Consider the following 23,896-nt stretch of genomic DNA (forward strand, 5'->3'; position numbering starts at 1 on the left):
GAGGGTGGACAAGAAAACTATTTTAACCCAAAGTCGCTGTAAATTATATTTCTCTGAAACATTTCAAATCGCAATTGAATGCAATTTCTTACGTGTCAATTTCTTTTTTTTTTTCCCAAATAATGTATGGCTTATTAAACTTTTTTTCCTTTGGGTTATCCTTTTACCAGATCGTGGTATTTTATCAACATGGAACTTCTCATCCAATTTCGGATTTCATTGTCATTTGCACGCCTCAAGCGTTCGCACATTACACATTGTCAATGATCGCCATAATGTTTGAGAATGTACTGTTTAGATCAAGTTGGTGGCTCTTAAAAGAGCCGTTGGTGAGGTGCAGTCGACGGTGAGACTTAAGCCCGCTCTCCGCGGATGCGACGGGCAAGTTGGATGTCTTTGGGCATAATGGTAACGCGCTTGGCGTGGATGGCGCACAAATTGGTATCCTCGAACAGGCCAACCAGATATGCCTCACTGGACTCCTGGAGAGCCATGACGGCTGAGCTCTGGAAGCGCAGGTCGGTCTTGAAATCCTGAGCGATCTCCCTGACCAGTCGCTGGAAAGGCAATTTGCGGATGAGAAGCTCGGTCGATTTCTGGTAGCGGCGAATCTCACGGAGAGCAACGGTGCCGGGCCTGTAGCGATGAGGTTTCTTGACTCCGCCAGTAGCCGGGGCGCTCTTACGAGCCGCCTTGGTGGCTAGCTGCTTTCTGGGAGCCTTACCGCCGGTGGACTTACGAGCAGTCTGCTTGGTTCTGGCCATTTCAAGTTCGTTTCGCAAATAATGAGCTGAGCTCAGCCAAGCTGCAGTCTTTATACTGAAGCGGCAGCACCACAAGGACGTTGATTGGTCGCATGGAAAGTGTAGGCGGAGTTATCTAACGACCGATTGGACGACAGGATCTGAATTGAGCCAATGACAGCGTTGGCGGGAAGATTTGAAATAGGCCCAAGGAGTTGTTCGAACATCTTAGTTTATACAGTCATATTTTTTGTGAGTTGGTTTGTAATTGGAATTTGGTCTGCTTGCAAATTCCATCATATTAAATATTTGACCGAATAGACTCCGTTTTTGGACTGCTTTTAAAGAGAGACTGCTTGGAGGAGGGTGGGTCACAATTTTTCAAAGAGCCACATCGGACCAAGCACTTCCTAACTAAATGTATCATAAAAAGTTAGTGTGACACGCCTGCCATCTAGTGGTGGAAGATAAGTCTGCAACTTCATGAATGAATCCTTGCACAGCAGTTCATCAACTTACCATATTTGAACACTTTACATTTTAAAATTGTTAAAAATATACTAAAATAAGGGAATTTCTCTTTAGTGGATGTGGTGGTGGCTCTTAAAAGAGCCTTTGGTTGTTTCAAAGTAATGAACAGCTTGAGCCAGATCACTTTCTGGCTCTTTTCGCTGCTGGCTTCCTGGCTGCTTTCCTGGCTGGAGATTTCTTGGGAGCTGGTTTTTTCCCCTTCTTCGGGGTCTCCTTTTTCGCCTTGGCCTTTGGCTTAGGCTTGCTCGCAGCCTTTTTGGGACTGCTTGCCGACTTCTTGGCCTTTTTCGGTGTGACCTTCTTGTCAACCTTCTTGGTTTTTTTCTCAGCCTTTACAGCAGTGCGTTTCTTGACAGGTGTGGACTTTTTGCTAGCCGTGGTGGTCGCCTTCCTGGCGGCGGGTTTCTTCTTGACATCTTTGGGCTTCTTGGGTGTCGGTTCCTTCTTGGCAAGTTTGAAGGAGCCAGAAGCGCCGATTCCACTGGTTTGAACCAGGATTTCTTTGTACACCAGGTTGATCAGGGCGGTGTTGATGCGCTTGTTGAGCTTCACCACGTCCACGTCCAAGCGCGCCAAGGCTTTCTTCAAGGCGGTTACCGACATGCCTTTGCGCTCCTTGGATTCGGCAATCAGCTGGACGATCAGTTTCGGGAGGCTGGTGCCGCCGTTGGTCGCTTTTTTCGCCGCCGGCTTCTTCTTGGTTTTCGCCGTCTTGGCGGGGGCAGTTGCGGGTGCTGGGATTTCTTCTGCCATGATTTTTCCTCTCGTGTCCTGTTGAAAACAAGTTGTCGGGCTGCGAGCGGGAGGCGGGACTTATAAGGCACATGAGAACCGTAGAGACTCAATCCAGCCGCAGTTTAGCACTCCAGCGAAATGTGGACGCGCTTTTTGTGTTTTCTCTTCCACTTTCAAGCCCAAAATAACGAGATAAATTCAAATCCACGAGCATATTTCTTACTCGGATTAATAGATAAGTCCCCCATCTTTAGCCCCAGCTTACTTTTATCGGTGAAAATGGTGTGGTTTTCTTCGTAGAGCTTTCAAACCTTACCGGTTGTTCGTCATTCGGAGACGTCCTCGACCACTTTTCGTCACATTTTGTCCTCAAAATGTGTCAAATTTAGAGGTGGTCGTCGCGATACAGGTTTGCACATTAGCAGAGACATCTGAGTGTGGATTCAAATCAACTCCGCTTCACAAGCTGTTTTATTTTTTATTTTTTCGCCGAAAATTGGGACAGTGGTAAACACAAGACTTTCTCGCGGTGACCCCGGGGCGGTTACGAGTCGACAACATACTTGAGGATCGAATGTGTTTATCAATCGTTTTCATGCATAAATAATCAATACATGACAGTGTATTGATCACATAACTTGAACTTAGTTTTGCATTTATGTGGCTTGATTTGATCAGGTTATTCATGTCGATGTGAGGTCATTTTAAAATCCTAATCCCATCATCATCTTTTGTCATTCTGATGCAGTTTCAGACAAAATGTTTTTTTTTTGTTGCTTTTGTGTCAGGTCATACAAGTTCAATGCATCCACCACAATATTTGTTTCATTGGGGGGTTCAGTTCCACTTTTTCGCTAAATTCCATATCGCCTTGTGTTATGGTTTTACGACAGTGCACATTCTGTGATTGTGCATTAGAAGGCGATCGGTGACATTTGTGAAAACTAATAATACAAATACTTTAAATTTAAGTAATAGATGACTTAAAATTTTACCCCTAACAACCTATTTGAAAACATTGAGTTAATCCAGTAAGAATGAATCTACTTGAATGCTTTTTTTATCTTTATTCCTTTTACCTGATGTGTGTGAATGTCTTTGCTGTGATATTGTAATTTTAAATAAAGAATTAAATGTTCAATGTTTGTATTCAATGTGAAGGGGACACTTTGAAACAAAAGATGTAAAGAACATAGTACTTCTATTAATCACCCAAATTTATGCAGACAGCTTATGCTTGCTTCAGCCTCTAATATCAGAACAATTGGCCGATTTTGGATTTTGTGGCCGTAAATATTTTGCATTAGTGTTTACAACTTTAAGTCTAACGCCAAATTATACGATATTGAACAATCTTGAGTACAAAGATAAAGGAATTTTTGCAGTTTGACTGAATTCAGTTTGTATGCTTTTTTTTTTTTTTTGCTTTGGTACTTTAATACCTTGACTTTGTCTAGGTGACCATCTTGGATTTTAATTTCCTTTTAGTGTATGGCGGTGTTTTATTTCCAATATCCACAATTGACGTTACTTGGTTTTAATGATGCTTGCAAGAGCACAAAATCACAACTGCACGGAAGTCAACTCTTAAAGGAACATGTGGGTGGCTCTTAAAAGAGCCGTTTTGTTGGCAAGAAGCTACCGTGGAGATTACCCGCCGAAGCCGTACAATGTTCGGCCCTGCCTCTTCAGTGCGTACACTACATCCATGGCGGTCACGGTCTTTCTCTTAGCGTGCTCGGTGTAGGTGACAGCATCACGGATGACATTCTCCAGAAACACCTTCAGCACACCGCGAGTTTCTTCGTAGATCAAACCGGAGATACGCTTCACACCGCCGCGGCGAGCAAGGCGCCTAATGGCGGGCTTTGTGATTCCTTGGATGTTGTCTCGAAGAACCTTACGGTGACGCTTGGCGCCCCCCTTTCCGAGTCCTTTACCTCCCTTACCTCTTCCACTCATTTTTGCCGAACTGTAACGCCTGTCGATTAGAAGTGAATGATATGATACAGAGGAGACTTACTTGACTATACTCTCCAACTGCGGACGTGTTAGAAATCACCCTGCAGCCGCGTCACTCTTTTCGCCCCCCCCCCCGCTCCGCTTTTCCTACTGTAACGTCATTCAAACGAATGAATGAGTATCCGTCATAAAGTTAGAAAACTTCACGCTTTTTAAGTTCAAATGAAAAAAAATGTTTTATGTTTTACACACGCACGAAATAATGTATCATTTTCCACATTGATTAAACAGAGTCAACCGAGCCTGCTGGTTGTTGCTGGACTGATTGTTGCTAATGCAAGATGTATTTGTTTTAGCGTAACTGTCTTTCCCTTGCATCATTGTTTTCTTCCCCCAATTTGTATGTGTATGGCCCTAACAAGGGGAAGTATGCCTGGGTGCGTTTCTTTCTTCCTCTTTTGCATATACCGGAGTATGATATCTTGACTCAGGCCTTTCTGTGTGTATTTATCTTTAATGAGGATGCAAGCTTTAATGAGGATGCAAGCAAAAGAGGAACTGATGTTTGCAACATGTTGCGGTCGCAATGGAGGCGCGCACAAGCACGCGCACATCTTATAACAAGGCTCCAGCAGCCTCTCAAATCATTCGATCTCCATCCGTCCCGACATGGAGGAAATCTACATAAGACACGTGAAGCTGCTCGGCTTTGAAAAACGCTTTTACCCCAGTCAGCACTATGTGAGACTCCAATGCTTTTTTTCGACATTAGTTCATATTTATTTATTTATTTATTTATTTATTTATTTCAGGTGTACATGCTAATGGTGAAGTGGAGTGACCTTGCAGAGAAATTGATCTTCAGGAAATATCCTGAAATATACACATTCCATGTAAGTATCTTTTTATTGTTTTTTGAATAACAAGGCTGGTTGAAATGCTTTCGATTTCTCATCCCCAGAAATCCCTGAAAGAGATGTTTCCTATTGAAGCAGGCCAAATAGAGAAGAGTGACCGAATCATTCCTTCGCTTCCAGGTAAAAAGTACTGCTGAATGATTTGGAAAATTAATCAAATTGGCTTTTTGTGTCCTTCAATATTGCGATTGCAATTTTAATATAATAAACACTTTGGCTTGCAGTCTTCTAGCGATCGCTATGACAACTTCACAAAAATGTACCAAACATGTGCAGCGTAACCACAGGTCATTAAGTCAGATTAAAAATTGAATAATAACATCAGTGGCTTTATTGCTTCTAATTTTCATGTTTCATGACATGTTGAAGCTCATGGGTACTTTATTTCAAATTAGAAATGCGTATAGGCTTCGGGCATTTTATTTAAGGAAGCACCTGTGTGTCAAAACATTTGACTTCTCTCTTTTTTTTTTCCCTCTTGCTGTCTTTATTGATGCAAGCCAGCACAAGAGGGGAAATGCAACCAAAATCACAGAAAATCCACAATTTTCATCACTTTGTACACAAGTTGATTGCAGCACTTCCTCTAAGGTCGCACGAAAAGACTTGAAACGTTTTCTGTTTTAATTCTTACCAATAAAATGGCAAAATCCTTTTTGATTGTAAAAATAATTCAAGCAATGCAGAATAAAACAAAATACAGAAAAACTAATCACTCGCCGCACAGGTGACTTTTTGACTAACACTTAACCATCCATTGTGCCCTCCAGCACCACGGTGGGTGGAGAGCCAAAGGTCACGAGAAAGCAAGCAGAACACGTTGACCGAGTACTGCCTGTCGCTGATCGCTCTGCCGTCGCACATCTCGCGCTGCGCGCACCTCAACGCCTTCTTCAAAGTGCGGCCTGAGGACGAAAATCCTCCAGCTCCAAACACGTCAGTGGACTGCATTTAACATTCAGATTCCAATCATTCTAACTCACTAATTAGCTAATTAGCCGTTAGCAAAATGAACTGGCCTAGTAGTAAGAAAGTAACAAATTGAAAGGCATGATACATTTTTGTCTTGTGATCTGTATTTTCCATCATAATGGAATGAATCACTGTTTACGTCATCCCAATAAAATGTCAAATTGTGGGTTTCGGATGAGTCACACTGCCATTGACATATGACTGACTAACTCATACACAAAAAATGGTTTTTTTTTTTTCAGAGGCAAAAAAAATGAAATCTTCTTAGAGACCAAAGTTAACAACACCATATCTGGTAAGACTTGTTTTTATAGTTGTGTCATTATCTATGTGTCACTGATATCTTGACATGTACCTTTACCTGGTTTTGTCCCCAATTTTTTAGAGATTTCTGGGCCCATCATACTGGACACATACCGAGTGATCGCAGATTTCACCAAGACGTCCAAACACGAGCTCAACCTGTACTCTGGAGACTTGGTGGAAATTGTGGAGAAGAACCAGAATGGTGAGAAACTCGAAAGGTCAAAACAAAAACATGATAAAATGGTGGCATCATTTTATGTAACGCTAGCTGGCTAGCTAGCTAGTGTAAAATGCATTTGTTATTCGCTGGCTAGCTAAAAAGGAGTGTTTTTCTTGTTAGCTAGCTAGCTGGGTAGCTAAAAGTGATCAACTTTGTTACTAGGTGTGGTAGGGTTAGTTATATTTCGTGGACTTCAACATTGCTTTTCCATACAGGCTGGTGGTTCTGCCAGTGTGAGACCAAACGGGGTTGGGTTCCTGCCACCTACCTGGAACCCTTGGATGGACCCGAGGAGGCAGAAGACGTGGAGCCAAATTACGAAGGTAACATTTGGTCCTTTAATTGTTTTTTTTTTTTTAATCAAGTGGCTTTATTTAAACCATTATTTCCCCCGAAGGAGAGTTGCACATCGCAGTCCGAGCCTACAAGGCAGAAACGGAGGATGAGCTCTCGTTGGAAAGGGGGGAAACTATTGAGGTCATTCACAAGCTCTTGGACGGCTGGTGGGTTGTCAGGTACAAAAAGTCGCTGCTTCACTTGTAAGTAGAATAATTGAATCGTTTGACTTAAGTTTGCGTATATTTCTTGTTTTGCTCAGGAAAGGTGGGGTGACTGGTCACTTCCCTTCCATGTACCTGCAGAAAGCAGGAAAAGAGGCCAATTACAACCACGAGCAACCACAGGGACAGAAACCGCCACCTCGCAGGTCCATTAAAAAAACAATTGTTCTTATCCCGCGAACTTAATTTGCTGGCTCCAAAAAAAATAGCCTTATATTCTCTCCAGGTCCACCATTAAGAACGTCAAGAGCATTCACGAGCGATCGCGACAGCGCCTCAGCCAGGAGGCCTACCGAAGGAACAGCCGCCGATACCTGCAGCAGAAGGGCGGACAACCCACCGCCCTACCCCGGAAATCCAAGATCCCAGAAAAGTCGCCTCTGAGAGAGCGGAAGAACCAAGGTAGGACATATTTCTTTTTTTTAGTTGTTGGAAATAATGCCCCCACCATTCCCACGACAACACACACCAAAAGGTGACTGACGTGTGACCCACAGGGAACATTCCCGAGCAGCGCTTCAGTTCGGAGAACGAGCTGAAACCAGAAGCCCCGGTCATCCCGCCTCGACCGAGTCCAGAGCTCATCCTGGAACGCTGCACCGACAACACCCGCAAGAAAGTCAGCATCCGCAACTCTGGAAACAGAAGCAACAGCACCTAGTGAACTTCACTTGGTGTCCCTCAAGGGTCACCCTTGCACCCCCTCCCATTCCTACAAGTTTCTCTTCCTGTACTCATTTATTAAATAGTCCCTTTGTTGTGGTGAATCAATTGCTGATTAAGTTATTGATGAATCGCCCCATTTGACTTTTTTTTAAATGAAAAAAATTATTATAATTGTAAATAAATAAGTGCTTACAGTGGTTCCCAACCGTGTGTGTTATCCAATTCCATTTAATTGGTCCGAAAATATTATCTAGTGCCAACAAATAATGTCATGACTCAATAAATATTGTTAACACTTTTGTAGATGACCTGGTGGCAGTAGTATTGTGAAAAGCTTTGGTGTTTTTGTCTCTTCTACTTTCTTACAATTGAAAAATAATGTCAATAAAGTCGCTATTGTTCCTTAAAAGGTGTTACTCAACAAAAAGGTTTGGCATATTTGGGGGCAATTTGCAGCTAAACCTCCAACGTGCACATTAACTTGCAAAGTCGCTCACTTTTTGCCTTTCTGTGACGCTTCCAGTCTGTGTTGCAATCGGCTGTCGGACATTCAAATGTAGGCGAAAATCTTTAACTTGGTGTGAGAATCGTTCCACAAAAGTCCGATTGTAGGAGGGAAGAAAAGTTATGACCCCGACGTGATTTGAACACGCAACCTTCTGATCTGGAGTCAGACGCGCTACCGTTGCGCCACGAGGTCGACGCGGTGGAAGGTGTAAATTATTGTATAAATAGTAAGAGTGTAAAACGTGCGAACAGCTTTTAGCGACTAGCTAAGGCCTCGCTCTCCCTAAATGACACGCTATGCATTCTCTCAAGCCAGCTAAGCTGCCCTGGTTTCTCCTCACTGTTCCATTCCAAACTGCAAAAGGTTTGATCTGCATAGTGTTTGTTACCTCCCTTTTTATACGGCGTGTACTCGTGTGTGTCTGTGTGCGTGTCTTTATCACGTCATGTTTGTCGTCCAAATAGTAACATTTAAAGATGGTCTCCATTGGCAATGGCGATGGATGTGTTCGTGTTTTCCCTCCTTTTCCCCACTGCAGCGATGTTGCGTGTCTTTTTTGACTGCAGTAAAGTGAATCTTTATAATTAAGGCCAGACTAACCGGATCATAGCTCAGTATATTTTCAAAGTACGAAACTAAACAACAGATGATTATGGTGTCGCAGATCAGACTACACAATACAGACAATTATGTTTCAATTATTTAATATATTTTCTACAATCTAAATACACTTTATATTGACAGCGTCTACTATAAACAGCAGAAACACGAGACGACAGTCTTATTTTGAAAACAAACGGAAACACAAGTGTATTATATTTTGGGAACTTTGTGCTCGCTCCCCTGCGGGCCGAAGAGGAGCTGTGCTTTCTCCAAATGCGACTTGGAGTCGGTACTCATTGGCATTCTTCGTCGGGACCACCATGGCGGTGCAAGCGACGGTCTACTTCGTGCAATAATATCGCCTTTTCCGGTGGAGGCAACTGCGTAATAGGAACGGGAATCTGGCAGGTGCGGGGCGATGCTGAAGGACCGAGGAGGACCATTACTTCAAACAGGTCAGCCAGTCTATCTATCTATCCATCTATCCTTCTATGTTTAGAGCATACCTATTCTGAGCCAACCGTTTTACAGTCCTCGCCCCCCCATCTATCTATCTATCTATCTATCTATCTATCTATCTATCTATCTATCTATCTATCTATCTATCTATCTATCTATCTATCTATCTATCTATCTATCTATTTTTTCTTTAACAAGTTGCAAATGCTTTGGCACATCTATACAATTGATTAATTGATTGATTTTGATTGAAACTTTATTGATCCCCAGGGGTGGGGAAATTCAGGCCCCAGCAGTATTCATACGACAGAGCGGGTATATAAAAGACACACAGATGACATGAGCACAACTCAATAGGCTCCTTCCTATAAGGCTGCCACACAACGGCGCCGCAAAGAAAGCCAGGAAGTAACAGCGGCCACTCAATTCCAAAGAACACCCCAAAACACACAAAATAGCATTATCATTTGTTTATGTCATCAAAATGGGTCTCATCCTTAAGGTCCTTACATGCATGACATTTTCTAACCAAAACAAAGATGACAAGCATGACTAACCAGTTTTTTTAAATAGTTCTTGTCAAGTGAAGAGAATTGTTGTGATGTGGATGACAGTTTCTCGCCAAACAGAATTGGAACGAATCGGAATTTTGCAATCAACTTTAGATTGTGACAATGTATCTTTGTTCGCAGGAAGTATGAGAGGAGAGCTAAAGGGAACGGAGCATTTCTAAGCAACAACAGCGACAACCTACCATGGGCTACAAGGTACAAATCGCTAATTGATGATTGAGGAATTTGGCCATGTTTTTGGTTTATGATAAGAGTTCTCACACTTGTAGCGACTTGTCTTCCGCATCGTGACTGAACAGGAAAATATTTGACTAAGCTCATCAGTAACACACAATAATCAGCCCTGAAATTATCATGCGTTTAAAAAAAAAATTGTATTCTTTTTTGCAGTTTCACATTAATTGAAAATGTTCACTTATATATTTACAATTGTCTTTCTACTATATTATAGTAGATACAAATAATAGAAATATTAGATATTTTTAATCATTAATATACAGTGAATTGTTTATTTTGAGGACAGTCAGCAATAAGCATCGCGTCAGATTTGTTGCTTTTGTTGTAGTCGGGTCACGTGACCCGCATTCAGCTCTGGAAAGAGGGCAAGGGGATTCAGGCCGACATCTTTAAGCAGATACTGAGTGACACTGCCATCTGTCGCTACATCCTCGGGCAACCATCATGTTTTTTATCGTTCTTTTTTTTTTTTTATGTATTACCGTAAATTTCGGACTATTAGCCGCTACTTTTTGCTCAAGTTTTGAACCCAGTGGCTTGTAGTCCGGTGTGGCTTATCTATGGATTTTTTCATGATTTTTGTGATGAGTTGATCACTTTTCTACACTCGTAAAAACGCTGTGGACCGCTGTTGTGCGGCAACCGCTTTGCGAGGCGGAGGGATACATATGTGACACGGTCAAAGGGGAGAAGAGTGGTGTGTTGATCGCATGTCCACCAGGCAAATAGTGCCGTCTAATTCACACAAAGAATAGACAGAATGAGATCAAGGTGGACATTACTGAAGAAAGGAAGCTTTTATACACAAACCGTCACAAAGGAATTGCATATGATGCCGCTTTTAACTTAAAGGCAGTCGATGTTGATGACATTGGTGTTGCATCACCCTTTTCTTTATTTCCCGGTCACGTCTACTCTGGAGCTATACGTGTCGCACACTAGTTTAATGTAACTTAGCGCTTCGTGCATGAATAAAATTAGCATGAACAGACCCTCATCATGGAAAATGTGAAAAGAAATGGATAAAAGCCACGATGAAAGAGAGACTGACCAAGTGTGTGGCAAAGGATATCTGACGCTGTTCCAATCGGACACTGAGGAGGAAGACTTTGATGGCTTCAGTGCACAAGAGGATGTTTTTTTAACCAGCCCTGTTAGTGCTGTGCTACCGTGTTGCTGCTGTGTTATCGCCGCGTCACAGTGACTTTTACCGGTATGTTTTTTTTTTTTTAATCCAGCCCTATTAGTGCTGTGTTACTTCCGTCTTGCTGCGGTATTACTGTCGCGTCACAGGCAGTGTTTCGAAAGAAATGTTATGGTATGTCATCAAAACTTTAAAAAGGCTTTCTGTGTACTGTCTTTCTTTGTAAATAACTCGCGTGCACACTTCCGTGTTGCTGCGGTACTACAGCTGCGTCACAGGCAGCGTTTAGAAAGAGATGTTAAAGTATGTTATTAAAACGTTAAAAAGGCTTTCTGTGTACTATCTTCCTTTGTAAATAACTCGTGCGCACGTGCGGCTTATTGTCCGGTGCGGCTTGTATAAGAAATAAACTAAAATATTTCCGGATTTTAGCTGGTGCCGTTTATAGTCCGGTGCGGTTTATAGTCCGAAAATTACGGTATTAATTGTCGCAAATCCATTTTAGACCTTCCTGATGAACTTTGACCTCTGATTTTTAATGGAACAGTCAGTACTCACCCTATCTTGGAGACTATTGGATCAAAATTTTGCAGGAATTGAATTTTTTTGGGGGGGGGGGGTTCCAAATATAATTTTAGTGAAGACCTTTCAAGGTTGTTTTTCCCCATACCAAAAAAATAATCCGCTTTATGACTTTTTACACATCCATGTCAACAACAGACTCAACTAAAAACACAAATATTTGCCATTCGCACATTTGTCATCGCTGTACCCTTGATCTTTGACCTTTATTTGAAGCTTTTACTTGTGGAAAACCCAGAAGCCAGCAAACACATAGAACACAGGAAATCATAAATAGGACGCCCCAGTCAAAACAAAATGGAGCAGCAGCCTCCTGAAAGGCCTCTTTACTTTTTTTTTTTTTTAATTCCCCTGAGGGCAGTCGTAAAAAAAAAAAAAAAAAGGGAAAATCTCCTCGCTCGGTCGTCATGCAAAAGAGCGGATTAATCCTCCATCAGATCCATGGCAACCATCAATCATTACCCGATCCACGAAAAGTGTAAATGACAACCAGGTCAGGTTTGGCAAGAGCGAGCTGTTCTCAGATTTCCTTCTTTTGTTTGATTTTTTTCTCTTCGATATAGTATCAGCCATGTTTGTCTTATTTTCTACAGTTGCTCATGTTTCTTCTTGTTCCTCATACGCTGCTCTGGGGGAGATAGGAGCGTGGTTTCGAGTCAATCTCTTTCTCATTGACTTTTTTTTTTCTCCTTTACGATATGACGGCCACATTAAGACATCTGGAATGGGAGAAAAGAACACAATGAAGCTTTTATGCACGAGCGACGGGGAAATCCCAAAAACAGTCCCACTGATGGGCAAATGACCGAACCATCATCAAATTTCCATCTTCGTTTCCATCCAGAAGATACAATGAAGAATTGAACATGCTTATCCACCTGTTGTCTTTCATACAAAATAGATTTCACACAAAAAACATGAAATCAGTATTCCAATATTCTGTCTTGACATTTTTTTTTTTTGCAGATCCCTGGGGCAGCGATGGACCGTGTGAGCCTGCTGTGGCGTCTGCGCCGTCGTGCCCGCCGCGGCGTCCTTTGCATGGCCTTCTTCGGCATCGCCATGACGCTGCTGTACGCTCTGTGCGCCGAGAACAGCGTGATCGTCACCGACGCCATCTTCGGCGTGCGGGCGCGGACTCGGGCCCAGCCTCGCACGAACTCCGTCGTCAAGGTACACGTGATAGAAAAACAGATTTGCAATTGTAACTCCATCACGTGACCACCCCATCAGGTGCTCCGAGGTGGCTCCAAACTGGCATACGTGGACCCCCAGAAGCTCCCGGGTGTGGTCCCCGGAGACCCCCACCGCCCCATCCCCGTGCTGTCCTCACCCAACCAGACCCACGAGCACCAGCCCACCAAGCCAAAGCCCAGGGAGGGTCAAGGTTTCTTCACCAGCATCCTCCCGCGGCCCTTCATGCGAGCGCTGGACACCATCTTCGGGGTCCGCCGGCGGGGCCAGCTAAGCGGCAAGGCCAGCGACGCCGAGTTCTTCGGGCCCAACAGCCTTCTGGGAAAGGTCTGGAACGAGCACATGTCCAGTGGCATGCTGGGGAGCCGGCTGAAGAAGGTGGTCCACAACTACCAGGTGAGAACAACTGAACTGCTTATTTGCATGGACGTCCTCTATTTTCTTGGGCTAACTTTTCAACCCTCCAGTCGATGAACAAATACGGCGTGGAGCTCCCCGACGCGGCGGACTTGGCCCGGAGGCCCGTGCTGAGCGGGCAGGAGCTCTTGTGTCAGCTGAAGAAGAAGGTAGCACTGTCCACGCTGACAGCCTCTCTGCCGCCTTTCTCTTCGCTACCGTGGGCCTCGCAGTTGCCGCCCAAGTCGCTCGCCGCCGAAGTGGGGCCCTTCAAAAGCTGCGCCGTTGTCTCGTCCGCCGGCTCGCTCCGAGACGCCGGCCTCGGCAAAGAGATAGGTGGGACAAAGCGGACGCTCCACACCCCAAAGTGCTTCAACGTGTACTTTCATTTTCTCTTCTTCTTTCTCACCTCGCCCTTTTTTTTCTGCGGCTTCAACGACAGACTCCCACGATGCCGTGCTGCGCTTCAACGGCGCCCCCACCGAGCGCTACGAGAAGGATGTCGGTTCCAAAACCACCATCCGCCTCATCAACTCGCAAGTAAAGCCGCGGTCGCCACGACAACGACTCAGCTTCCCCTCTCTGATGAAAATTCACATCTCGTAGTTGATGGCGTCCGACGACAACCACTTCCTGTCCAGCTCGCTGTACAGCTCAGGTGTATTGGTGGCCTGGGATCCCGCTCCTTACGCCGCTAACCTCACACAGGTATCAGACTCTGTAGATCACAGGTGTCAAACTCAAGGCCCGGGGGCCAGATACGGCCCGCCGCATCATTTTCTGTGGCCCGCGAAGACAAATTGTGCATCAAATTCGTGTCATTACTAGAATTGCAAATTTTCTTCACTTTTAATAATATCTTTTAAATATTTGACCAGTTTTTACTCGTCTGATTTGAAAAGGAGTTACTTGTCAGTTTGTTTTGTAGCTTTTACTGTATATAATATGAGGTGCTCATACATTTATTCGGGTTAACAGTCATAATGGCCCTCCGAAAAAAGCTATGACTACAATGCGGCCCGCCAAAAAAAATGAGTTTGACACCCGTGCTGTAGATGAAATCCCGTTCCTAAGCTTTTTGCTGACGGCGTCCATTTTGTAGTGGTTAGGCCACACCGACTTCCCTATCTTCACCCAGTACCAGCGCTACAGGCGGCTGCACCCCCAGCAGCCCTTCTACATCTTGCACCCACGCTTCCTCTGGCAGGTGTGGCAGCAAATCCAAGACAACATGCCGGAACCCATCCAGAAGAATCCGCCCTCCTCTGGCATGATGGGTATGATCCGCTTTGCATATCACTGTTGATCCTGCAATGAATTGAAAACATTTTATCATCTTTTCCTCCCTTCAGGTACAGTACTGATGATGTCCATATGCGAGGTGGTACACGTGTACGAGTTCCTCCCGTCGCGACGCAAGACGGAGCTGTGCCACTACTACCAGCGCTTCTACGACGCCGCCTGCACGCTGGGCGCCTACCACCCGCTGCTCTACGAGAAGAACCTAGTCAAACGTATGAACCAGGGGTCCGACCGTGACATCTACACCCACGGCCGCGTCACGCTGCCGGGATTCAGCAGCCTCTCTTGCAACACAACACGCCCAGGTTAAACCAGGAAAGAAAATAGCGAGTTGTAACACACACTGGAATTCAATCTTATATTTTAAATGTGCCTGCTGAAAATATGATGTAATATACATATCCTTAATAGGATCGAGAAATTCCGGGAGTGGGAAATTGGCACGGCCGATTCTCGGCTTCAGGGTATACGGCGGTTTCAATAAGTTGTTCTTTGAAAACCGCTAAAACTTTGCATTAGCGGTACAACAGTCAGTGAGGGTAACGCTGAGGCCGAATAATGTTTTGAATTTCGAGTGTCACTAATCAATGGTATCATTGATGTATTACTAGAACGCGTTTACAATTGTTGAAATAAATACGACAGACTCCCTTCAGCTAGTTAAATAGCATAGCTAACATCTGTTTGTTTTCGCCCTGGTGTTACTTCATTTAGCTTAGCAAAGGAGTAGCTACTCGTTTTATGAGGAATATGTTTTTTTAAACAGTTGTACTATATTTTGATTGTACTCCTAGCTTATTTTCTTTTTAAGTTCAACTACTGAGGCCGATAACGAGCTAATTTGCACAGCTAGCTAGCATAGCTAACAGTGTTTTCAATCTGATGTTGTTTCACAAAGCCAAAAGCCAAGAATTCGTTACCGGAGAAATGTTATCCCGTAGCTGTGCTACATTTTGATTTTATTCTGGAAATTATCATTTTCTTTTTACGTTGTCAAACGTGCCAATGGAAAAAATCTTACAGAAGCAAAGCTGGTTAGCACGTCCGCTTCACAATTCAGAGTTTGCATGTTCTCCCCGTGCCTGCGTGGGTTTCCTCCGGGTGTTCTTGTTTCCTCCAAAATTCCAAAAAACATGCGTGCTTGGCCGATTGACTCCCAAGTTTTTTTTAATGTACTGTGTTTCTAGACTCCGTTGAATTATTGATGTCAGTGAATTTCTGAAGGCAACATTTGATCTCTCTCTATACAGCCACTCGTCACACATCGCATGCTTCATTTCTCTTCGCTTTGTTTTACCTCGGCGTTGCACGTCCCTCTCAAATTTTGCCTTCCTATTCCTTCTCTTCAGAGGAGTCACTGTTGCTGATGTCAGTGGGGGATAAGAATATTTCTATTAACCCTCCTTAAATGTTACTATAATCCCCAAATATATTAAATCCAACCAATATACAATAAAACGTTTGGGGATCATTGAAAACTAGTTTTCATAAATTTAGTACAAGACTTTTGGGAAAAGTGGTATTCATGGTGTCTTGTTCTTAGCTTTCATTTTCCTATAAGAAACCTTACGGATAAAAAAATAATAATTCTTGATGTTGGGTGTTTTCAGGGGGTTGCATGTTCTCTTCTGTTCTGTCCGTCACTGTAAGAAACATCACAAATCAATGTCACTGCCTGAATAATAAAGTAGACTGTGATTCAGGCCTTTGTGTTTTATTATGACATCTTAAATCTGTCTGCCATGTTACAAATCCTCCACAATTTTAAAGTAGAATTAGAGCTGGTATGAAAAGTTGTTGATTTGGTCTCAAGGATATAAAAACCTGTTTGAGAACTTATTTGACATCAGGGATATGCAGCTTTGCCTTTGCTTGTTTGAGTTGTGTTTTTATTGGCTCTTAAGGATATCAAACCTGTTTGAGAAGTTATTTGACATCAGGGATATCCGTCTTTCCCCTCAAGGCAAGTCAGTGTCCTAAACAATGGCTGTGTCTTCACGAGTTGTCCCTCACCCACACATTTTTTGGACCAACCCATGTTTATGTAGAATATCGACTAACCTTACAGCAAGACAAAATGTGCAGGAGAACTTTGAAAGTTAGCCATGACATCATGTGTACTGAACAAGTTTACTTCTCTGTTCTTTTTCAACTCATGTCCCCACAGAAACACAAACGTAACACCTCCAGGACTCATTAATCAAGTCAATATTTGGTCAAAACATGCTGAATAATTGATGCGCCCAAACACGTTTACCACTTTGTTTTTTTCAACAAGTGTCCCCACAGACATGCGCACATAATACCCGCAGGACTCATTAAGTCATTATTTGGTTAAAACATGATATTAGTTGGTGTGCCCGAATGAGTCTTTTGGGGACAAGGTCAAAGGTGGGGGCTTGGCTGGAGCTGGCATCAATATGGAGCAAGCAAACATATAAAGCCAGTGTAGAGTCTGCTGTGATAGGACTCAACATTTACAGTGTAAATGTTAACGCGGGGTCTCCCCCCCTGCATCTTCTACATTCATGCTACCCACCAACGTGACTTTCAGGGTCTCCCTGGAGGAGCGAGCGTTGTCTGCGGCCTTCATCGCCATCATCAGCAATATCTTCTTGGTGGTCAACGGGGTCATGCTGTTCACCTTGAGAAGTAAACGTGTGTTTCGGGAGACATCGCGCTACATGCTGCTGTATAACCTGCTGCTTGGAGAAACGGTGCAGCTTGCCCTCGGCCTGTTGTTGTACTTGTTTAACGGCTCACGCGTCATGATGGCGTACGACTTATGCATCGTGCTCAGCGTGCTCACCATGCTCACCAGTAGGATATCACCTATGATGCTGGTGATAATGTCGCTGGAGAGATACGTGGCCGTGTGTCACCCTCTCAGACATGCCTCTGTTATGACTGTCAGGAACACGACGGCGGCAGTGATCACCGTGTGGGTCGTTGGTTTTCTAAATTCTTTTATTCAGGGGCTTTTAATGTTGCTGTTTCGTGCAGACAAGATGGAGAGTTTGCTAAATACATACAAATGCAACAGTGCAAATTTCTTCTTTGTGCCTATTTCTGAAATGTACTACAAAGTGTCCGTATATGTTCTGTTCATCACAGCAAGCCTGAGCATCCTTTTTAGTTACGCGGGCGTGGTGGTGGCAGCCAGATCGGCGGCCGCGGACAAAAACTCGACCCGTAAAGCTTTGAACACGCTGCTGCTGCATCTGCTACAGCTTGGCCTCTGCCTCTTGTCCACGTTCTTCTCCAGCATCATGACATACCTCGCATCTTTGATGAGCTGGGGGATCACGGTTCGAGTCCAGCTAGTTTTATTTGTATGTGTTTTCCTACTACCCAGATGTTTGAGTTCTCTTATTTACGGGCTGAGAGACGAGAACATCCGAGTGGTGATCATGGGCCGTCTCTGCTGTCGCTTCAAAGTGTCAGTCGGTACCGTCAAAATTGCGCATGCGTCCTGAGAGCACCATTCAAACTTTACTCCTACTGCTGTCAAAAAACACTTGCTGGCTTTATTGCATAATAAAATTACGTTTTCAGAAAAGGTTTGCCGTCGTATTTTTTGACTTTCCTATGAATATATCTGCGACAAAACGAAATTGTATTTGATTTGTGATGTGGTGCTCGTGCCTCCCCCGCCCTAACAGTCTTTGAAGGCATCGTCACACAGAGGTCGTCAAAACCTGTCGAGGGGGATATTATTTTTTCCTTACAGTCTATGAAGGCATCGTCAATGACGCTGCTCACGTTATCGTTACGTCACTACACAGACCGAAACAAACATGGCGCCGCGAAAGTGAGGGAAAACGACGTGAGTGTCTTTCAACTCATTTCCTCACCTATTGTGTACTGTTAATTCCTTCGTAAAACTGACGAACATTACATTTTTGTTTTTAAGCCTTATTTTACTGTTGTCTATTCTAAACGTGTCCCGCTGTGTAGTAACTGCTGTTAGTAGTGTGGTTCTAGTTTGTCTCGTCAAATTGACATTTGAGTATTTTCAACTGAGTTTCTCATTTCGCGCTACAATTATCTGGAACAGAAAATCTTATGATAATTACCAGGATAACATTAACCACGGATGTGTATTCCACAATTTGGTGGCTAGGAGCTCTTCAGTTTTTAGTTTTGTGTGAGGAACATTAACAGTAAGACAGGCAGCAGAACACAAAGGGACAAGCAGGAATGGATTACAATTTATCTTTTTTTAAATACCACACCGAATATAACTCCAAAGGTTGTGTTCTGTGTGTCAAAGTAATGGTGTAGCCGAGCAGGATGCCACAGAGGAAGCAACGTAACAGGGACGGACACCCTGAAAGCCAATTGTTGCAACAAGACACACAAAAGGACGTAGCTGTCAATGATGAAGAGCAGCAGGTACAGATTAAAAAAATAAATAAAAATCACTTGAGCATATACCGCACTCTGAACAAGCAGCCTTCAAACCTAACATTTGACACCCCGATTAACAGCAGCGTCTTTGTGTTCTCTCGGGATCAGAGCACCATGTCACGTCTGCCACCATCCTTGTCGAACAGAGAAAGAAGATGGAGAGACAGGAAGTGCAAAGTCAAACCTCAAGGTAGACACGTTTTCCATAAACATGGGAAACTACTGTTTTTACTGACATGAAACAATCTGATTGTTTCTCAGAGATGACAGAAGAGGAGATGATGGCCTTGGCTCTGCATCTGAGTACGCAGGAAACCAGCGCGCACCATGAAGACGCTGCTGTTACGAAAGCCATCAAAGAGAGTGTGAGTACAGTCAAAGAAACATATCTAGGACGACGTTTTGTCTCGTGAGAAAGATTACAAGTCGTAGTCAAAGCTGATTGATGTCAGCATCATATTTTGGTGTCTGTCCCTCTTAGATGTTGAGCCAAGAGCCCTCTCGGCGTCAGAGCCTGCTGACCCAATCAGACACCCCTTGCTCAGGGCCTGGTGGTTGGTACGTCAGCAGCTGGCCAGAGTCGACCATTGATCTGTCGGCATCAGGCGACGGCTTCACCAACCCGAGCCAAGGTGAGTCGCACATAAGCTCTATCTGGAGATTTTGTCATAAATGGAAAGTCTTGGTCCATGTGGTTAACAAGCAATTGTCAACTGCTTATGTGTGTGTTTGTGCTGTTGTAGAGGTGGAAGGGAAAGGTGAAACTAAACAAGATCAAAAGTGGAAAGGGGCGGAAACTCCTCTGTCGGACTTGCCGTCAAGCCCCGATATCTCCACTCAGGCGTGGCTCGGTAATTCCGAGTCTGAATTGTTGGACTCGCCGCAGGTAACACACTCAGTTCCAAAATATTTACACTTAAATAGAATCAAATGACATCATGGTGGTCATATCTTTGTTCTCTCTGTCAGAGCTCCGATTCTACGCAGATCGACGACTCTTCACTCCGTAAATCCCCCGTCTTCTCCACGAGCGGTCGCAAAGCCAGGGTGGCCGTTTTCCGGCTCAGCCAGGATACGCTGGAGAGCTGCAAGACCCCCGGCTTGGTGCTTAACTCGCAGCACTCAAAGGACAACGCCCTTCCTTCGGCACGGCGCAAAAGTCCCGTCTTCTCCGAGTCTGATACGGAAGACGAATTTGTCCAGTATCTAAAAAGCCCGGTGTTTGGCGATGAGGCTCGGCGTGACCCGTCTGCGCAGGTCGAAGCAAGCACAGAGTTCATGAGGAGTTTATCTTCCTCTCCGCCCGTCAACCCGGTATTCCCAAGGAGTCCGGCGCGCTCCAAGAAACTTGCTGACTCAAAGAACTCAACACTCTCAAAAAGTCGTCCGGTCGCGGACGATTCGTCTGAAACGGAACTCACGAGCGACACAACGCTATGTTGGTCCGACGAAAATGCGGATGAGACGGTACGTTACGTCGCATTGGAACAATCTTAAAGAGTTCTGTTCGGAAGGGGCGGGGAACATCCGTGGACAATGTGTCTTTGTTCCACTCTCGGGCTGTGAGTGATTCTCCTTGAATTGTGTTGTAGCCGGTGAACTCTAGTCCAGTCTACCCGGATGAGAAGCGCTTTCAACAGGCCCATGCCCCTCAGAACCTGGAGACCGAAGCGGGCCCGAAGGCAAACAGCTCCGGCTGCAGTTTGCGTGTTTCCAGTCTGAACACTGGGCAGCCTGTTCCCAACCAGTCCACAGTCCACTATTACTGGGGGGTCCCCTTCTGTCCACGTGGTTTGGATGCGGATGCTTACACGCAGGTTGTCCCCCTCGCCCTCCCATTTGCGTTCACACTAGTCTTGAAATAACTTTGTCGTGTTGCTTTTCAGGTGATCGTGGCCCAGATGGAGGTGTACGAGAAGAGTCTGAAGGAGGCTCAGAGGGGTCTGTTGAGGAAGGCCCAGTGGGGGGCCCCCATCCTGCCACAGTCAGAGGTACAAAGATTAAACAAGACGTGATGTTGAAAACAAAATATCTCTTGATTCGTATGATGATGTCACTGACTCAAATGACGATCGTTTTTTGTTCCAGAAATCCTCGTTGTCGGACTCCTCCCATACTAAAGTTCCTCGAAGGTGAGAACTTGCCTGAACCACCGGGAGTAGACCAGCTCCCCGCTCATGTTTTGCTTTTCACCAAACCAAAAACTAATTTCCATGTCATAGGCGTGGCCTCAGACGCAAAGACTGTAAGCTGAGCAATCAGGACGCGGATAGCCTTTTGTTGGAGGCAGAGGAGGAGGAAGAGGACGATGAGGAAAAGAAGGAAGAGGAGGAGAATGAGGAGCTGGAGATAGAAACTGGACGTGAAGAGGGAGATCAGACCGACATTGTCGTTTGTCCAGGTACTTCCACGGCGCTTTCAGAATGAATTTACGCTCCGTGTTTCAAGTGACACAATTAAACAGAAACTTTGAAGAAGGAAAATAATTGTCAACAGCAGCTCACGATTATTTCGATTTCATTTGATCGTTTTGTGATACTTTCAGAGACCCAAATGAGTGAGGAAGATTGCGTGGATCCGCTTAAGGTGACTGCTGCTTTTGCAACGGAACTTTGTTTGCTAAACAAGATCTCACCATCTGCGTTCTTCCTCTGCAGCTTGACAACTCGGAGTGTCCCAAAACTGTGACGAGCGATGACGGTCAAAGCGATGATGGTCAAGTTGTGGATGAGGAAAAGATGATGGATGGTGAGGCTTACTTGAAGGAGACATGCACATAAAAACATATTTTTTTAGAATTAAAAAGACTTTCCAGGTGTCATAGTAAAAGCACTGACACTCTTCTGTCAAGGTCTAGTTGTGAAAAGAGCAAGTATCACCGATCATAGCGACTTGTTGTAGTGTCGGCATATGTTGCGACACCGTTTGTGTTCCAACAATCAGTTGCTTGAAGAGTTACAAAACCGCATCTATGCTAGTTTCTTTAGCTCGTCTATGTGTTGTGTACTAGCATTAAGCTAGCAAACTTTTGTTTAGCACAGTTATGTGGTTGTGTTAATTCCACCACATGGCTGTTTAGTTTGCCAGTCAACTCAAATTGAAAAGTCGCCATAAACAGATTCAAGTCGAGTGTCTTTGACTCAGTTACAGTCTCGGCAGACGGCAAGACTCAGGCGACGTACTTCGTCGGCGGTGACACGGGTCGAAACCCCACCCTGACAAATGAGGAGGAGGAAGAAAGAGGGCCAGAAAGGTCCCCCTCGCCTGAGTTGGAGACCATCGGCTTCCAAGCGGCCGTGGAGTGTCCCCTTTGCCAGGAAACGTTCCCCGCATGCAAAATCGAGAGGCACGCGGCGTACTGCAACGGCGACATGGAAACAGAGACGGTCGTCGTTGCGGACGAATATTCGGAAGGTTGGAGAAAGGCATCCAAATAGTTCAGAGTCACCGCTGAGCTGTTTCACCACTTGATGTCAGTGTTTCTGCCTTTTACCCCCCCCCCCCTCCAACTTTCAACACTGCAGAGCTCTTCAAGCCTAGAAGGAAAAGGAAAAGATGGACAGCAGAGGAAGAGGGAGACGCCACCTCCACTGACAAGTATGTCATCTTATCAAAGTGGTTCAGTTAAGAAAATAAAGTTCATCCACTCTCCCATCAGAATCCAGGAGAAATGTTACATCTGCCAAAAGGCCGTGGCCCTGCGAGACTTCAGCAAGCACACTGATCTCTGCATCCAGCAGAGGGCGACAAAAATACCCGAGGTAGGACTCAAGTGGCCATCTTTTTTCTTTTTTTTTTTTTTTTTGTCACACATGTGCACACACATTTACACCAAGTGCACCCCTACATCATCAGGGACTCCCAGGACTTGCCCAGCATGCCCAAATCTAATTCACAATAATCCTTTTATTTTTTTTTAACCATTCAGGAGGGAAATCTGTTGGCGGCTCTGGAGCATTCAGAGAGCAGGTACGCAGGTAAGCCCAACGCCACGCTCACCAGTCGCTCGACTCCCAAAACAACAAACAAAATATATTTTTGTGAACTTGTATCCGTCCGTCATTGGCAGGAGCTGGTCCATCCAGTTGCAGACTCCAGCGAGGGTAAGTAAAAAATTCTTCTTAAATATTTCATTTGTTATAATAATTTGTTAATTCTAAAAAGAAAATATAACATTTTTGTCATTCTCTAAATTATTTTTTAAATTTGGGGGGGGGATTGACAAAAAAAAAACGTGTTCCCCTTCAGTGACGTCAGCAATCTGAGGGACAACGACAAAGAAGAGGAAGCTGGCATTTCCATGCTGGCACTCAGCGACTCGCCCATTAAGTCCTTCACGCCCATCTCGGAGGCCACCGACTGTCTGGTGGACTTCAGGCGCCAGCAGCGGCTCAAGAAACCCAGCCACAAACGAAGGTGAAGAACGGGTTGGGGGTGGGGGGGCTTAATGAAGACCGAGTGATCAACGTCAGCACACCTTGGAACTGATGTCTACTTATGCAACACACTTGAATGTTAATACGTGCAGAGGGTTCTCCGACTCCCTCGCAACTGTATACTGTACTGTAACATTCCCTTTTTTTTTAATTTCATGTGCAATTTTCTTGACTTCAATGCAACAACAGTGCATTTTGTAATTGCATTTAAAATTAAATAAGAATAATTGTAGTTTGCATAATGCTTAAAAGCACCTGAAGCTAATATGCGGGCCACTGACATGAACATCGTCTCAATTTCTTTCATTCAGCTGTTTTTTTTTTTCTTTATTTTTGTTATTCATTAAAAGATTGGCTCATGGATATCTTTTAAAATAAAATATTGTTCAAAAAATTGAATAGATCTGACTTTTTAAATTGGGTTTAGAGATGAGCCACCGA

The 23,896-nt window shown here is 44.4% G+C and overlaps 7 protein-coding genes and 1 non-coding gene across 11 annotated transcripts; 4 read left to right on the forward strand and 4 right to left on the reverse strand.

The window, feature by feature from the left end:
• Positions 1-207: 207 nt before the first annotated feature.
• Positions 208-842, reverse strand: LOC119134166 (histone H3-like). The gene has a single exon (XM_037270672.1). The coding sequence runs from the start codon at positions 762-764 to the stop codon at positions 354-356; it is 411 nt and encodes a 136-aa protein (XP_037126567.1). The 5' UTR covers positions 765-842; the 3' UTR covers positions 208-353.
• Positions 843-1,303: 461 nt separating this feature from the next.
• LOC119134163 (histone H1-like) lies at positions 1,304-2,055 on the reverse strand. The gene has a single exon (XM_037270670.1). The coding sequence runs from the start codon at positions 2,025-2,027 to the stop codon at positions 1,395-1,397; it is 633 nt and encodes a 210-aa protein (XP_037126565.1). The 5' UTR covers positions 2,028-2,055; the 3' UTR covers positions 1,304-1,394.
• A 1,475-nt stretch (positions 2,056-3,530) lies between these two features.
• Positions 3,531-4,061, reverse strand: LOC119134169 (histone H4). The gene has a single exon (XM_037270676.1). The coding sequence runs from the start codon at positions 3,969-3,971 to the stop codon at positions 3,660-3,662; it is 312 nt and encodes a 103-aa protein (XP_037126571.1). The 5' UTR covers positions 3,972-4,061; the 3' UTR covers positions 3,531-3,659.
• A 505-nt stretch (positions 4,062-4,566) lies between these two features.
• On the forward strand, positions 4,567-8,021 carry ncf1 (neutrophil cytosolic factor 1). The gene is made up of 11 exons (XM_037270657.1): positions 4,567-4,712; positions 4,784-4,864; positions 4,933-5,008; positions 5,659-5,824; positions 6,103-6,155; positions 6,246-6,368; positions 6,602-6,709; positions 6,784-6,901; positions 6,985-7,092; positions 7,173-7,348; positions 7,444-8,021. Exons 1-11 carry the CDS (start codon positions 4,641-4,643, stop codon positions 7,605-7,607), a joined length of 1,245 nt encoding a protein of 414 aa, XP_037126552.1. The 5' UTR covers positions 4,567-4,640; the 3' UTR covers positions 7,608-8,021.
• A 219-nt stretch (positions 8,022-8,240) lies between these two features.
• Positions 8,241-8,312, reverse strand: trnaw-cca. Its single transcript has one exon. It is a non-coding gene; the product is annotated as a tRNA-Trp (tRNA).
• A 625-nt stretch (positions 8,313-8,937) lies between these two features.
• On the forward strand, positions 8,938-16,312 carry st6gal1 (ST6 beta-galactosamide alpha-2,6-sialyltranferase 1). The gene is made up of 9 exons (XM_037270655.1): positions 8,938-9,178; positions 9,875-9,949; positions 12,684-12,890; positions 12,951-13,307; positions 13,379-13,643; positions 13,750-13,847; positions 13,914-14,015; positions 14,410-14,584; positions 14,660-16,312. The coding sequence occupies exons 2-9, from the start codon at positions 9,938-9,940 to the stop codon at positions 14,917-14,919; spliced, it is 1,476 nt and encodes a 491-aa protein (XP_037126550.1). The 5' UTR covers positions 8,938-9,178; positions 9,875-9,937; the 3' UTR covers positions 14,920-16,312.
• Positions 16,313-17,137: 825 nt separating this feature from the next.
• LOC119133883 (odorant receptor 131-2-like) lies at positions 17,138-18,133 on the forward strand. The gene has a single exon (XM_037270079.1). The coding sequence runs from the start codon at positions 17,138-17,140 to the stop codon at positions 18,083-18,085; it is 948 nt and encodes a 315-aa protein (XP_037125974.1). The 3' UTR covers positions 18,086-18,133.
• A 202-nt stretch (positions 18,134-18,335) lies between these two features.
• On the forward strand, positions 18,336-23,849 carry uimc1 (ubiquitin interaction motif containing 1). 4 transcript variants are annotated; one of them, XM_037269234.1, is made up of 19 exons: positions 18,336-18,435; positions 18,883-19,004; positions 19,100-19,209; positions 19,281-19,384; positions 19,501-19,651; positions 19,763-19,905; positions 19,989-20,486; positions 20,612-20,836; positions 20,906-21,010; positions 21,108-21,151; positions 21,242-21,420; positions 21,565-21,605; positions 21,677-21,767; positions 22,164-22,433; positions 22,544-22,616; positions 22,678-22,780; positions 22,948-22,996; positions 23,089-23,122; positions 23,268-23,849. In XM_037269234.1, exons 2-19 carry the CDS (start codon positions 18,988-18,990, stop codon positions 23,437-23,439), a joined length of 2,409 nt encoding a protein of 802 aa, XP_037125129.1. In that variant the 5' UTR covers positions 18,336-18,435; positions 18,883-18,987; the 3' UTR covers positions 23,440-23,849. The 4 variants fall into 4 exon arrangements, with proteins under 4 accessions (XP_037125129.1, XP_037125126.1, XP_037125127.1 ...); XM_037269231.1 differs by having other exon boundaries at positions 19,128-19,209; XM_037269232.1 differs by having other exon boundaries at positions 19,128-19,209; positions 22,170-22,433.
• Positions 23,850-23,896: the final 47 nt, after the last annotated feature.

The sequence above is a fragment of the Syngnathus acus genome, chromosome 14 (assembly GCF_901709675.1).
Source record: "Syngnathus acus chromosome 14, fSynAcu1.2, whole genome shotgun sequence".
NCBI lineage: Eukaryota > Metazoa > Chordata > Actinopteri > Syngnathiformes > Syngnathidae > Syngnathus > Syngnathus acus.